Source organism: Mixophyes fleayi, chromosome 1, assembly GCF_038048845.1.
Source record: "Mixophyes fleayi isolate aMixFle1 chromosome 1, aMixFle1.hap1, whole genome shotgun sequence".
NCBI lineage: Eukaryota > Metazoa > Chordata > Amphibia > Anura > Limnodynastidae > Mixophyes > Mixophyes fleayi.
Genome location: NC_134402.1, coordinates 122051677 through 122067866, shown reverse-complemented (window position 1 = coordinate 122067866; position 16190 = coordinate 122051677). Strand labels below are relative to the sequence as shown.

At 39.9% G+C, this 16190-nt stretch overlaps 1 protein-coding gene across 1 annotated transcript in view; it reads left to right on the top strand.

Annotated features, from left to right (window-relative positions):
• FAT4 (FAT atypical cadherin 4) overlaps positions 1-16190 on the top strand; it is a 182148-nt gene that overhangs the window by 102455 nt on the left and 63503 nt on the right. The window contains exon 2 of the mRNA XM_075200053.1: positions 11941-12072. Within this exon, the coding sequence (XP_075056154.1) occupies positions 11941-12072 (132 nt within the window). The remainder of the gene's footprint in view (positions 1-11940; positions 12073-16190) is intronic.

The window sequence follows — 16190 nt, the reverse complement described above, 5'->3', positions numbered from 1 at the left end:
CAGAAAGTCGATAGAATCTTGGCGTCACAGGTGCAACTCCGTGTTTTAAAAGTATTTGTTAGTGTTTATGAGGATACATTTGTGATCATTATGTTATCCTGGAGATAACAGATGCACTGAGGAATCTAATCATTCCGTGTAGATTTAGATTTGAAACGTAGGATAGATTGCTAGATGTATTGAGTTTAAAGGGACATGTCACATATCAGATAGCAAATACAGTGCTCCCTTTTTATACCACCAGCTTAAAACACTGGCCTAAACTGGCACTATAGCATGGATGAAGTTCTAGAGAGAGTGACATATAACTTAATTAATTTATTTTAATGCACTTTAGTGGAGCGAATACGAGAGTGAGTAAGTAATACGTAAGTGAGATGACATTATGTGGTAGTTATTATTCGTGTAGAGGGTAGTATTAAATATAAGGATGTTTTGTATTTACAGTTTAGTCTCTGCTACTAGCATACACCATATTCTTCTGTGTACTTTCTTGGTGGAAATCTTGTAGGTATATTCATATTAGAGATGGTCACTGACCCCCGTGTTTTGGTTTTGGATTCGGTTTTGGATCTGGATTACCGTCGTGTTTTGGTTTTGGTTTTGCAAAACCGCCATTGCGTGTTTTGGTTTTGGTTTTGGTTTTGTTTGGTTTTGTTTTGCTATTTTTTTGGAAAATCCATGTTTTTGGGCGTAAATTAACCCAATTTAGTGCTCCAACTGTTTTAGAGACAAGTAATCTAATTGTTGAGGTAATAAATCATCCAAAAAAACTGTTTAATTCTTCGTTGGTAGGCCTATTCTACACACAAAACAGATTGTCTTCCTCTCCATCTATGCATATTGGCAATGCAGCCATCGTCTTTGAATGTATATTACACCCTACACTTATAGTTAAATATGTAAAGAAATGGAAAAAGCCAGTTTGGTTTCTGTCTCTCAAGGCCCCCCTCCACTTGTATAAAATACCAAAAAATTCAGCCATTATAGACTGTACAATATTAATTGACATGGAGAAAGCCAGTTTGGTTTCTGTCTCTCTAGGCCCCCCTCCACTTGTATAAAATACTAAAAAATTCAGCCATTATAGACTGTACAATATTAATTGACATGGAGAAAGACAGTTTGGGGTCACTCTGTCTCTCTAGGCCCCCCTCCACTTGTATAAAATACCAAAAAATTCAGCCATTATAGACTGTACAATATTAATTGACATGGAAAAAGCCAGTTTGGTTTCTGTCTCGCTAGGCCCCCCTCCACTTGTATAAAATACCCAAAAATTCAGCCATTATAGACTGTACAATATTATAAAAAATGGACAAAGCCAGTTTAGGGTCACTCTGTCTATGACACCCTACCCTTAAGGATAAATTGCCCTAACAGCAGCCTTTCAAGATGGTATGTGATATGGAAATGCCACAAGTCCCTTTCCTCTTTGGGGGTAGATTGCACCCTACACTTACATAGAAAGTTTTAAAAAGATGTTATCGGCATCATCTTCAGCTTAATCCTCACCCTCATCAGTGTGTACGTCATCATCACAGACTATCAATTCATCGCCACTTGAATCCGCCATTAGAGAACAGTCAGTGCTTGGATGTCTTGGATGGTGAAGGCCTTCCTCGTGGAAGATGTAGTTCATTTTTATAAACATCATTTTCTCCACATTTTTGGGAAGTAACCTTCTACGGCGATCACTGACTAAGTTCCCTGCTGTGCTGAACACTCGATCAGAGTACACACTGGAGGGTGGGCAGCTTAGGTATTGCAAAGCAAGTTTGTACATGGGTTTCCAAATGGCCTGCTTTTCTTCCCAGTAAGGAAAGGGACTGTCTGACATTTCCATATCAACTACCTCTTGAAAGTAATCCTCCACCATCCTTTGCATGTTTATACTCATATTGGATGGAGTTATGGGCAAAGTGACACATTTTTTTGAAAAATCCTTCAAACCAGCCCAGATGTTAAATTGTTCTGGTCTGCCCCCTGTGTCTTCCCTGCTTCTTTTTTGGAAATTTAATTTTTTACGAGCAACAGCTTGAGAAAGTGAAGGAGGACACGTCGTCAAGCCGAGGCCCAGTTCAGCGGCCAACTTGCTGAGCAATAGCTCCTTGCAAAAGTTCACATCTCGCTCATTTACAAGTAAAGACTCAATGTAGGTTTTAAACCTTGGATCAAGCACAGTGGCCAAAACGTACTGATCCGAGTTCAAGATCTTAATAACTTGAGGATCATTGTGAAGCGAATTAAGTACTTGATCGACAAGGCCAACATACTTTGCTGAATTGCTTGCTTTCAGCTCCTCCTTCATTTTCTCAAGCTGCTTTTCCAATAGTCTAATTAAAGGAATGACTTGGCTCAAACTAGCAGAGTCTGCACTGACCTCACATGTCACAACTTCAAATGGTTTCAGCACCTTGCACAGCACTGAAAGGATTCCCCACTGTGCAAGAGTGAAATACATCCCCCCTCCTTTCCCAATGTCATGACTTGTGCAATATGCTTGGATGGCTTTGCGCTGTTCCTCCATCCTCTGAAGCATGTACAGGGTGGAATTCCACCGAGTTACCACCTCTTGCTTAAGTTGGTGGCAGGGCAAGTTAAACTGCTCTTGGAGCTGCTGTAATCTCCTACATGCTGTGGCTGAATGCCTGAAATGGCCTGAAATTTTACGGGCCACCGAAAGCATCTCCTGCACCTCACGGTTATTTCGTAGGAAGCTCTGCACCACCAAGTTGATGGTGTGAGCAAAACAGGGAATATGTTGGAAATCACCCAGCTGTAATGCTCGCACTATATTGTTGGCGTTATCTGAAATGACATACCCTGGGGAGAGTCCGAGTGGTATAAGCCATGCATCAATCACATCTCTCAGTTTGCGTAACAAATTGTCAGCCGTATGCCTGTTAGTGAAGCCGGTGATACAAAGAGTGGCCTGCCTTTGACAAATGTTATGTAGTGGTGTACATGCTGCTGCTGTTCCTGCTGGTGAAGGTGAATTACCAACCCAGTGGGCTGTCACAGTCATATAGTCTTTGGTTTGGCCACTTCCACTTGTCCACATATCTGTGGTTAAGTGAACAGTGGGCAGAATGGCATTTTTCAGCGCAATCTCTACATTTTTACACACTTTTTGGTATAGTTGTGGAATAGCTTTACGGGAGAAATGGTGTCGCGATGGAATTCTGTAACGCGGACACAAAACCTCAATTAACTGTGAAAAACCAGCTGCGTTTATTGTGGAGATTGGACGCAGATCTAACACTAACATTGCAGCCATGGCGTCTGTGATTCGCTTGGCGACTGGGTGACTGCTGTCATATTTGCTTCCCCTCGCAAATGATTGTTTCACAGTTAATTGCTGAAATGTAGGACTGCTCATTTTATTAACCTGCCTCTGGGATGACGATTCACCCCCAGCAGCAGCAACAGCAGCAGCAGGACTAACGCTTTCTTCAGAGGAATCAATAATAGTGCCGGAGTCATCCAGCCTTAAGTGGGATGCCGGGCTAACTCCGAGCGCTACTGAGGATATTGATGAGGATGGTGTGGTGGGTGTATTTTGTAGCCGTCGGTATGTCGGTGAGCGGAGGGTCTTAGCTGATGAGGGAGTGCTTGTATTCTTTTGGGAAGAACTTTCAGCTTTTCCCAACACTTTGCCATGAACTCTCGTTAAATGGCGTAACAAAGACGAGGTTCCAAGATGGTTAAGGTCCCTCCCTCGACTGACTGTGGCTTCACATACACTACAAATGGCTATACAATTGTTGTCTGGATTTGGGTAGAAATAATTCCACACATAAGAAGTGGATTTTTTTGTTTTATGCCCAGGCATGACAATGGCCTTTTTCTTGTCACGTGCCAGAACTGCTGCCACTGGTGCAGGACTTACACAAACAACCTCATCCTCATCAACATCCTCATTAGCGCCCTCGTCGCCTACACAAATCTCCCCCTCATCCTCTTCTAATTCCAAAGTGGCATCCTCAATTTGGGTATCACCGGCTACACTCGGGCTATTAAGGCACACATCAGCAGAATGCTCACGATTAGACATTCCACTGTTGGATGGACTCTCCACAGGGATTGTTGTCATTTGTGAATCAGAGCAAATATTCTCCTGTAATGCCTCACTGTTATCTTGCAGCTCGGCTTTGACGCGTAACAGTAGTTGTGCACCAATTGTAGGCTGGGTAACTTTTTGGGATCTGCCACTAAAAGCCAAAGGTGAAGGCCTCATTCTCTCTTTGCCACTGCGTGTGTAGAATGGCATGCTTGCAATTTTTTTTTTATCGTCACTTAACTTTTGCTCAGTTACACTTCTTTTTCGCTTCAATACAGTAAATTTTTTTTTGATTTTTGTTTTTTGCACTAATTTGAAAACACTCTGTTGTTTGACATCGCCTTGGCCAGATGACGTACTGGGAACACTAACATCAGGACTGGTGACAGAACCTGGTTGCTCATTCAGATCATATGTGGACTGCTTTGAATCCATTCTGAGCGCAAACCACTGGGGAGTGCTAAAAATTATTTAGTAGATACTGCTGACAGTTATGACTTTTGACAGCCAGAAATATTAATGCACAATTAGGGAGGACACCCCAAAAGCACTGAGGAGTGCTAAAATTATTTAGTAGATACTGCTGACAGATATGACTTTTGACAGCCAGAAATATTAATGCACAATTAGGGAGGACACCCCAAAAGCACTGAGGAGTGCTAAAAATTATTTAGTAGATACTGCTGACAGATATGACTTTTGACAGCCAGAAATATTAATGCACAATTAGGGAGGACACCCCAAAAGCACTGAGGAGTGCTAAAAATTATTTAGTAGATACTGCTGACAGATATGACTTTTGACAGCCAGAAATATTAATGCACAATTAGGGAGGACACCCCAAAAGCACTGAGGAGTGCTAAAAATTATTTAGTAGATACTGCTGACAGATATGACTTTTGACAGCCAGAAATATTTATGCACAATTATGGGGGACACCCCAAAAGCGCTGGGGAGTGCCAAATATGAAGAAAAAATAATAAACCTCTATCCTCCTCTCTGCACTAGCGATTTTGGTTAGAGCAATTGCAAGAACAATATTGTATTCTCTGTCCCTGCTCTAATTAGCCTATGACTACACCCTGCTCTCTCCCTCTGTCAAATGGCGATGGATTGCTGTGGAGGCGTGTATTTATAAAGTTGAAGTATCGCGAGAACCGAGCCCCGAGATCCGACGACGTCACAATGACGTTCGGCCTCGATTTGAATTCGGAATGGGCGGGAGAGTACCGAGCTGCTCAGCTCGGTACTCGGATATCCAAAGTTCCGGTGGGTTCGGTTCTCGGAGAACCGGACCCGCCCATCTCTAATTCATATACCCACCCAATCCAAATATCAAATATTGTGTACCCTGTAATACAATGCCAGCTTATACCCTCACTGATTAATTAGGCACTGCTGTCATTATAAGACAGCTGGGCCACTGTGTAATACAGGATTGTCAGTCTCTATATCACGTCTGGTTTCTGTGCACACAAACCCTACTAGCTGCTAAATGCTACATGCTTTATCGGAATTCAAGTGGGAGGGGAGCAGATAAGTGGCTACATGAGAAATGTAGTTTCCAGATAAATGGGAACAAGAACATGGAAGGTAATCACTGTTCATTACACTGTTATGCTACAAGCTGTATTCTTAATTAAAATGTGACTGATCTTCTTTAATAGCGATTATTTAAAGACCGATAAACCCCAACAATTTAATTTTCAGATATAAACCATGAATGTAAAATATGTTTTTCAGCTTAGCTCTGTTAAAAAGTAAAACTTCGCCTTTGCACATCATCACAGACAACTGAAATCCCTCCCCCATCTTTAGGACAGTGTATGATGCAGGTCAGAAAGCTCAGACCACAGTGACATCACTGGTACTGTACCTGTGTAATGTCTCTAGTAATTCGCACAAACAAGTCTACGGGGTATATTTAGTAAAGTGCGGGTTTGAGAAAGTGGAGATGTTGCCTATAGCAACCAATCAGATTCTAGCTTTCATTTATTTAGTGCATTCTACAAAATGACAGCTAGAATCTGATTGGTTGCTATAGGCAACATCTCCACTTTTTCAAACCCGCAGTTTAGTAAATCTAGCCCTACGTGTCTGTTCAATTAGAGAAACACCTCCCTCCTAACCTGGTAACCTGCTGCAGAGTGGTGAAAGAGCACATGATGAACATATTTATAAACAATTATTTCAAGTATATTACTCAGTTCAGTAATACACAGCCTTTGCTATATATATTATCATATCAGATACTGAGTTTACATGATCTTTAGAGTTATTGAATAAGCACTAGGGTGTTAAAAAAGTTAACCATAAATAAGTGACACTATGTGGTATATTTACTAAACTGCGTGTTTGAAAAAGTTGAGATGTTGCCTATAGCAACCAATTAGATTCTATCATCATCATCACCATTTATTTATATAGCGCCACTGATTCCGCAGCGCTGTACAGAGAACTCATTCACATCAGTCCCTGCCCCATTGGAGCTTACAGTGTAAATTCCCTAACACGCACAGAGAGAGAGAGAGAGAGAGAGAGAGAGACAGAGACTAGGGTCAATTCTGATAGCAGCCAATTAACCTAACAGTATGTTTTTGAAGTGTGAGAGGAAACCGGAGCACCCGGAGGAAACCCACACAAACACGGGAAGAACATACCAACACCAAGATCCAAAGATTCTAGCTGTTATTTTGTAGAATGTACTAAAATAAATGATACCTAGAATCTGATTGGTTGCTATAGGCAACATCTACACTTTTTCTAACCCGCAGTTTAGTAATTATACCCCATAGTGTCCTGTAATTGTTGCCTATGGTAGACTGTCTTTTCAAGGCATGAGGGGGGTTAGTCTGACTAAATTATCCAGATGAATTTCTTTATCAAGGACGCCAGTTTAAAAAATAAACAACATAATAAACAGTGTCTTGTCAATGCAACCAGCTTATCTCTGACATGATCCTGCAGTCCTTTCACACTTGGGGTGCTCCAAATCTCTTATATGTTAGGGAGACTATATAATACTTCCCCGCCGCTTCTATTTGTCCCTTAGTGGACTTCACAGTGCTGCATTTTTATGGCTGTAAAAAAATCAATTCACAATTTTTCTCTGCCAAGTGGTGACAATCGGTTCCCAAGCTGCAACATTGCTTTGCATTCCCTCTGCGCTGAGCAGATTAAATTCACTTGTGAAAGATCAACTGTGTATTTATCCTGGTTTGTTCATTTTTTGTAATTACTCATCAAATGCATTTTCTAAGTGTTATGCATGCTTTTGCAATGAAGGATATGTTAAGGAGTACTCAGTGTCAGTAGTATTTCAAGTTTACTTCACTTTGAAATATGACTGTCTCCACTTCTAAACCGCTCTGCTTCCAGATAGCATTCCTCGCCATCTATTAATCTCGGCGTCTTTTCTTTTAATCAGACTGAATGTTAAGAAATAGTTTTGAAGCTTTAATTAGCTGCAAGTTATTTGAACTCCTGGGCAGCTCCTAGGGTCTGGACATCACAAACAATAACATAATACATTTAAATACAATGATTAGGACAAGTGTGTGTGTGTATGTATATATGTATATATATATATATATATGTATATATATATATATATATATATATATATATATACACATATATATATATATATATATATATATATATATATTTCATTTATATTTATATATATTTATATACTTATATTTACTGTGGAATGTTACATGGTTGTGTAAATATTGTCAACTATGTTTGTTGCATAGTTGCCTACTCTCCCGGGATGTCCGGGAGACTCCCGAATTTTGGGGAGTTCTCCCGGACTCCCGAGAGAGCAGGCAAAAATCCAGCTGTCGCCGTTATTTAAGAGGGTGGGGCGGGGCCACGATGATGCGTTTAGCCCTGCCCCCACCCATACTGTGATTGGTTAAAATTGCCTAAGATTGACAGGGGCGGAGACTAACGGCGCACCACACGTGGCCACGCCCCCCTCGACGGACCCCCTCCTGGACATCTGCCTTCAAAAGTAGGCAAGTATGGTTTATTGGATAGAGCCAAAGCATAACCTGTCTGTTTCTGAAAATAAGTACAGTATATTAGTGAGGATTTGGCAATAAATCACACTGGGCAGATATGGGCAAGGCTTGTAGGAGACAGTTCAGAGCTTATATACATTATATTGCGCCCACTGTCAGATTAACTTAAAGAGCAGCCATTTAATAACCTGAGACTATATCAATGAGAATATAGCCCATCAATTCACTATGACCCATTACTGCATACAGTTTGATCAAGTCTCATGATTATCGGTTATATGCATGTTCATGGCTATTGACTCAACAAAATATTTATGCAATCTGCGTTTTTTAATACTAGAATCTTCCAAATCTGAAGGTCAGAACTCTATCTGTGGTATATTAACTCTGAATAGTTAGAAAAGCAACAATGACTGTTCTGATTACGCATAGCTTTGAAAGTCAAAATAGTCTATACATTTACTGACACAATGCAGTAACATCCATTAAGGCTGATTTTTACCACCTCTCAAGACCTTAAATTGTGCAGTCCAGGGTACAAGAAGCCTGGTTTGTGTAAACAGCTTGCAACATGTTTCCCTAGAGTGTATTTTGAATGTATGATTTGTTTGCAAGTTGTCAAGATTTTCCCCTACCCTTGAGTTGCTTGTGTAATTGAATGTAATACATATTGATGTACTTAAAAAGAGTGCTGTATCGTAAGTGGAGTGTCTTACACAATTAGCTATGCAAGTGTGCGCAGTTTAACTTTTTTTTCATTATCAGACTTTCCAAAGTAAAAAGTATACAAAGATAAACGCATCTCACACAGCAGGTTAATGCATCGTTTACAGTACGCAGTTTAACATTTTTAAATAAATCTAAGTGTACTTAGAGCATGGTTTAAATCAGGCCTTTCCAACCTGCGGCCCTCCAGATGTTGGGAAACTACAAGTCCCAGCATGCCCTTCCAGCTATCAACAGGCTGTCTACTGGCAAAGCATGCTGGGGCTTGTAGTATCACAACATCTGGAGGGCCGCAGGTTGGACAGGCCTGGTTTAAATGTTTCCATGTAAAAAATAGTTTTCTTTAATTCTTTCACCTAAGATGTCTTAAGCTAAAATAAACTAAATAAAAGGCCATTACCTTGTGATTTTTATGTTTGTTACACAAGTTTGTCAGCACCTACTGTAATAATTTTCAGATCAATGATGTATATGTGTCCTAACTTTTAACAAAGCATCTAAGCATGTGCATGGACACCTGTTTTTATGCTTGACTGACTAGTACAAATTCGACAGCGACAAGTCCTACAAATAAAATCCGAATTTATCCAAAACCGATTGCAAAATAAACAGACTTATCTGATACCCAATGCTGCAGATCTCCGATGGCAGCAGCATGCTGACAGCAAGTTATTCCGAATGGACAGGTCTTCGGCACTACAGCTTGACGTCATCGCGACCTCTGTCAATGTTAAAGTGGCTGGGTTAATAGTTTAAACATTTAACCAGAGGGGTTCCGACATTGCCGCTTTAAATTAACATCGACAGAGGTCGCGATGACGTCAAGCTGTAGTGCCGAAGACCTGTCCATTCGGAATAACTTGCTGTCAGCATGCTGCTGCCATCGGAGATCTGCAGCGTCAGGTTTCAGGTAAATCTTTTTATTTTGCAATTGGTTTTGGATATATTCGGATTTTATTTGTAGGGTTTTTATACATAGGACAGTGTACCATTGAAGTAAATATATTCCATACTTGCCTACATTTAAGGGGAGTTCATGTGTAAGTGTAGCATGCCTCTCAAGTGTCCTGATTCCAGCGAGAGTCCCGATTTCAGGGGACTGTCCCGTTGTCCTGCCCGACTTACAATTTGTCCCCATATCAGAGCGCCACACTTCGTTTCCATAGCAGCCAGTTTCCCCGGTGGTCTAGGAGGAAGTGGGGCAGGGCGTCTGTCTTAAAAGCGCTACTACGCATGCACGAACTCCATAGCGGCCAGTTTCCCTGGTGGTCTAGGACGTAGTGGGGCAGGGCGTCTGTTCTAAAAGTGCTGCTGCGCACACAGGAATTTTGTGGTCGGTGATTGGTCTCAACTGGGGGCGTGGCTTATTTGTCCCTCTTTTGGAACTCCAAATGTTGGGAGGAATGGTGTAGGAGTGGGTGTGATGTCACCATGGCCCCGACCCCTGCTATAAAATGCTGAATTTCACGGCATTGCATAGTGGCGCTGGGGCCTGCTGATGCAAAGTTTGCATCATTAAGCCCCTGCCTCCACCACGGGAGGATGCCTACTCTCCGGAAATAGCCTTAGGCAAGATGCTGGTTTGGACCCCCCACCAACCACTATGTTTGTAAATATAAATTGAAAAAGACAACACAAAAACCGGGTTGTGGTAATCCAGTCCACCCACTTGGCTTTAGACGAGAGCCTAAGTTGGCTAATGGATGATCTGTGTTATGCCACCAGCAAGACTCTCATGCCAGTAGAGATACTGCAGCATTTTTATGCTTTGCCAAACTATTCAGATGTGATCTGATGTAGTGAACTAGAGCCAGGGGTTAAATGCTCCCTCTCTAAAGTTCGGGAATTTATAGCAAATATTTGATCTTTTGAGCCAATTCAGAATCTTCAATCTAGAACAACAGCATGCAGCACCACCACCAGACTCAGGCCAGTAAAGGTACTGCAGCATTGTTCTGCTTTGTCTTACCATTCTGAAATGACCCTTCTTGCAGTGAACTAGCGCCAGGGGTTAAACACTACTAGATTTGGACAAGCTGGAACTAAAATGTGTCTTACTGGTGGTCCTGGTAATTTTGGTGACCACTCAACACTGCATGTAGTAAAGGAAAAGATTGCTTTCAGGATAGACTAAATGCAGTTGTTTTGTTTTTTCTTATCAGATGTTAGGCATCTACAGCCCATCTCACAGTTAAGGAAAACAAACAGTTTTGTCTTTCAATGCTGCATCTGAAGCTTGTAAAACAAACAGCATATACAAAAAATATGTGCAAATAGCCTGGTCCTGCATCATTTAGAAACATTTGTTAATATTTGAACAGTACATAAACATTATATGTAGAGGGGACGTTTGTTTGGATCTGAATGAATGAGTGGGTTTGGGATGCCCCCATAGTAAAATGTCCCCATTTAGATTTAAATGGAAAAAAAAATAAAGTTCAGTAATTTTATATAAAATGGGAAATTTGTATTCTCTCACTGAGGGAGTCTGATGTATAAATATACCAAAGAGTGTTTTATTTCTTCTTATCCGTATGTCAATTACAGTCTTCAATGACTGAAAAGCGTTTTTCACTTAGCTCTTGGCAGATATATGCCACCGAGCCTGTGAATGTGGACTGTATTTACACTTGATTAAGTCCAAATGCCCTCAAGGCCACTCTGAATTAGTAACTTAAAAAAAAAATAGTTATTCTCTGTTTTAGTTTTGTGGTTGCATTTTCTAAAAGTAATTAACTGGCCATGCTTACTTGTCTTCCAAATAAATTAGTTTGCAAATAAATAATTTCAGTTTATTATGTATAATGCAAAAAATGTAATTTAAATATCTATAGTATCTATATTATTATGAGTAATCTTTGACATGCTAGCTGTTGCTGAGCTACATCACCAATGACACACCAGTGTAATGGAGATCAGCAATAGTTGAAGTACACAAAGGAATATTACTGCACTACATCTCCCATCATGCACCAACATGATGTAGTTCAGCAACAACTGGTGTGGTTAAGTGCTGTTGTGGCCAGCTGACATTGAAATGCCTTTATCTGATGCATTTGTTTGCCTGACGAGTCATTAGGTTTTAAGCAGTGTAGTAACCAGGTGATATTGTTTCTTCTGCAGGTGGAGATAACACTACAGGATATAAATGACAACCCACCAGTATTTCCAACAGATATACTTGATCTCACAGTGGAAGAAAACATTGGAGACGGATCTAAAATAATGCAGTTGACTGCAACAGATGCTGATGAGGTATTTGTAATTAAAAAATGTTTTATTCACAACAGATATATTCAATGTTTTTGTATATTATTTCATAGTTGAACATCTTAAATTGAACGGAGTAGTAAAATCGGTCCTCGAAGATAGTACCTGCGGAACTTTGCACCTCTGAGAATCGGTCTGTTCCATCACAAAACCCAATTTGCATGAAATTTCTATAAGCTTTCGCTCATCTCTATTTTATCCCATTTAGGGAACTACTTCAATCTCTTAATATTTGACTTACAGCTATCTGTACTGGCTGCCTGGCTTTATATGGATTGCCCTGATTGCCATCACCTTACAGAATGGATCCAACCTCTCCCTGGGCGTCATTCAGCCAATGTCACTAGGGTTGAAATCGCAACACAAATAGCTGTACATATAGGGTCTCTTTAAACCTTTTGACTTAGGGCCGAAAGACAGATGGGGCTGGTGCTTTCTACTCCTGATCTTGCTGCCTGATAGTCGTATCTCCCATGGTGATCAGCATGTAATGCCAGGCAGCTGTTCCTGCTACCAAGGACTAACTGGGACTTAAAAATCGACCAATTAAAGTTTATGCAAGTTAATATAAACTCCATTTGTGCCCTTACGTAATCAAATAAGTAACTGTTTACATATGTGGGCTAATAAAGAGAGGACGTTTTATAATTCCCCTTTTATTTATCTAATCATCCAAAAAACCTACTATCTTTTTATTATAATACTTGTAGAAACTGGTTGCGTCCAAATAGAAAGAATGAAAAGCTAAAAGTTAACAGCCAAACATTTAAGCATTAGAGGAGAAATGCACATTTGCCACAATATATATTTAGAGGGTATGATTTATAACACAGAAGCGTCATTTTTTTAAATCAGGAGGCAGCTTTTTTATGCTGAATTTAAATTAAATACTAATGACATGTAGATATTACATAACACAGTGGGCCTGATTCATTAAGGAAAGTAAGGCAAATAAAGGAGTAACTTTGCACATTGGCAAAACCATAATACAACGCAAGGTGTGCAAAGTAGTTTATTCTTTTGCACATAAGGAAAATACTGGCTGCTTTTTTATGTAGCACACAAATACTTGATATATAAATACTTTATTTTTACACTGACATTTGAAATTGATCTAGAACATGCCCTACCCCAACTATAAATCTGTCCCCATATTTTAAATTTTGAGTTCTGCAAAGGTAAATGCTAAATTTCCTGTTTGGAATTCCGGCTTGTTTTTTTTTCAAAAATATATTTTAGTATTGGATTTAATTCTTTATAGATACATGTAACACATACCATTACAAAATAATATGTGTCATTGCAAGCACATGACACAAACTTTTGATATTTGGTATGTCGGTAGTTAAGGTGTGAGGAAGGAGTGTATGTGTCACATCTGAGGATGGTTACTAAGGTATGCCTTAGCTATGGAATAGAGGGCTTCATAGGAAGCATGAGGGTTGCCATATTTGGAGAGGACATGGGTTCTAACCTGGATACTTTTTAGTTGATTTACATTATAAATCCTTAAACTTTTATTATAAAAAGTAACGTAAGGTGTAGGTCTTTTATAGGCAAACCATGTCTCTCATGATGTTGACAGCGTTTTTCATTAATGGCTGTAGATATACAGATTGCCTGAACCAGCCATAAATAACCATAATGCAGTATCCAGAACTCTCCTTTAGCCTATCATTTACACTGAATGACTGCTAGCTAGACATAGTACCGCACCAGGAACGCCCTTCTCAACATTTAAACAAGGAATGAATTATGTTTGGTCTCCGGGGACTGTAGGCACCTGGAATTTCCTTGCAAAATCATGGATATTCTGTTGAAATTTTTTGTATTATCTTTCACATATTTTTGTGACACCTTGGTATAATTCACGCGGTAACTGACAGAAAGGAAATATCGCTCTTTTACTTGTGATACTTCTTATTTGTGGATAACGAGCCCATGAATTGTTAACATTGTTTGAACTGGGCAATTCTCCAAGCGGAAAAGTCTAACTTTATATATTTACAAATGCAATTGGTTCAAATAAAGAGACACCAATAAGGTACAGGAAGATGAAAGGTACATAATACTGAAACACTCCTTGTAGTGTTCAAACATTTCACATTTCTCTGCAATATTTAATAGTTAATTTTGAACATTATTTATCTCATATAAAGGCAAAATAATCTGCCTATGAGGTAAGTGGGTCACTGATACTAGAGACATCACTGGAGATATCATCATCATGTATTTATATAGCACCACTAATTCTGCAGCGCTGCACAGAGAACTCACTCACATCAGTCCCTGCCCCATTGGGGCTTACAGTCTAAATTCCCTAACACACACACACATAGACAGAGAGAGACTAGGGTCAATTTTGTTAGCCGCCAATTAACCTACCAGTATGTTTTTGGAGTGTGGGAGGAAACCGGAGCACCCGGAGGACACCCACGCAAACACGGGGAGAACATACAAACTCCTCACAGATAAGGCCATGGTCGGGAATTGAACTCTTGACCCCAGTGCTGTAAGGCAGAAATACCAGCAACTTAGCCACCATGCTGCCCCCATATGGACATGAGTAATTGGTAAAATAAGATGAATAGATTGTTGCATCAAACTATTGAACAGCCATCAGTTGTTACATTGAATATTTCCACTACTTGTATTTCATAAATGAAATGTTGCTTTGAAATGTCCTTAGGGCAAATCGTGTGGCAGTCATACCAACAGGCAGAAAGAGCTTACAACAGTTTTTATACACCAGAAATCATTTGAATTCAGGCATAGTACCCTTCAGCGTATAAGACGCGTGAAAGCCTAACACAGAGGATTTCTAATACAACGCTATAGTTGGAAAGCATAAGATCATCTCTTGTAACCAGAGATGAGTGAATTTGTGGCACAATTTTCCACAGATCGCATTGCACGTTGGAATAAACCATTTCTCAGAGGTTCAACGTTCCGGTTATACAATTTTTGAATATAGCTTGGAGGTGAATTGTTCGCAGAGCTGTTTTGAAAATTTCTGCTTGTAACACCTCAAATTTTATAATTACTTAAGTACCAAAAAGTGTTTGTAATAAAATTATTAAGTAGTGATTCATTGTGCTCCATTTAGTCTGTGGTCATCATACTTTGTCTAGTATTTATTTTGCTTTATGTATTGTATTGCATTTAGTGTTTGGATTACTTCACTTCCATACCTGCTACAGGATCCATTTATTATTAAACTGGTATAGATTTTGCTTAAATAGCTGGATTATATTATGATAAAAATGTTGAAAAATAACGAGGCAGAAGAAAAATTAAGATTGTGGTTTATAAAGACATGTTAAATACTCCAGGAATGTTTTCCAGATACGGTACAGTGTAACATGCAGCTGAGTTTCAGGAGCAGAACACATGCTGCTGAAAACGTCTTACAGTTCAGCAATTTAGGAGTTCTGACTTATTTAATTATCAATATGTATTTTGGCTATTACACATTATTATACTGTATATAGCTCCTGCGTACCGATCACTGCTGGTTAGACTGGGACAGGTTCGGAAAAGGTGGTGATGGCCAGTAGCAACACAAGATCACTTCACAACCAACACTCAAATGCTTCCTTTTCCTGCACTGAACATTGCTCCCTTATTCAACCTACTCCCAGTTGATCCTGTCCATAGTAGGGATCACCATTTTGCACTAGTTTTGGTATACAACTCTTTTAGGTTCCTAATTCTGAATTCATGACTTTTTTTCATAGGATTAGATTCAACACTTATGTAGCATTTTCTGATTAACATCAATGGTATTAATGACATTAACATTAGTAAGGGCTTCTACTGTAAGCTGTTGTCTATGAAGACCGTCCAGTCATGGACAGCTATAGTAGCAGTGATACCTGCAGGTTATATAGAGGATAATGTACCCCTTACATAGGCAAACCGAGGGGGTTTCCTAGTGCCTGAAACCCCCCTCCAAGCCTGGGGCACTGTATAATTGAGGTGGCTGGACCCTGCCCCCGCTTCACACGGCTCTGCTTGAAAAGGGAGAGCTGCGTGCACCTATCAGTAGTGCACACAGCATTGCCCATGTATATTATGGGGATAGGAAGAGTTGGAGAGCAGCC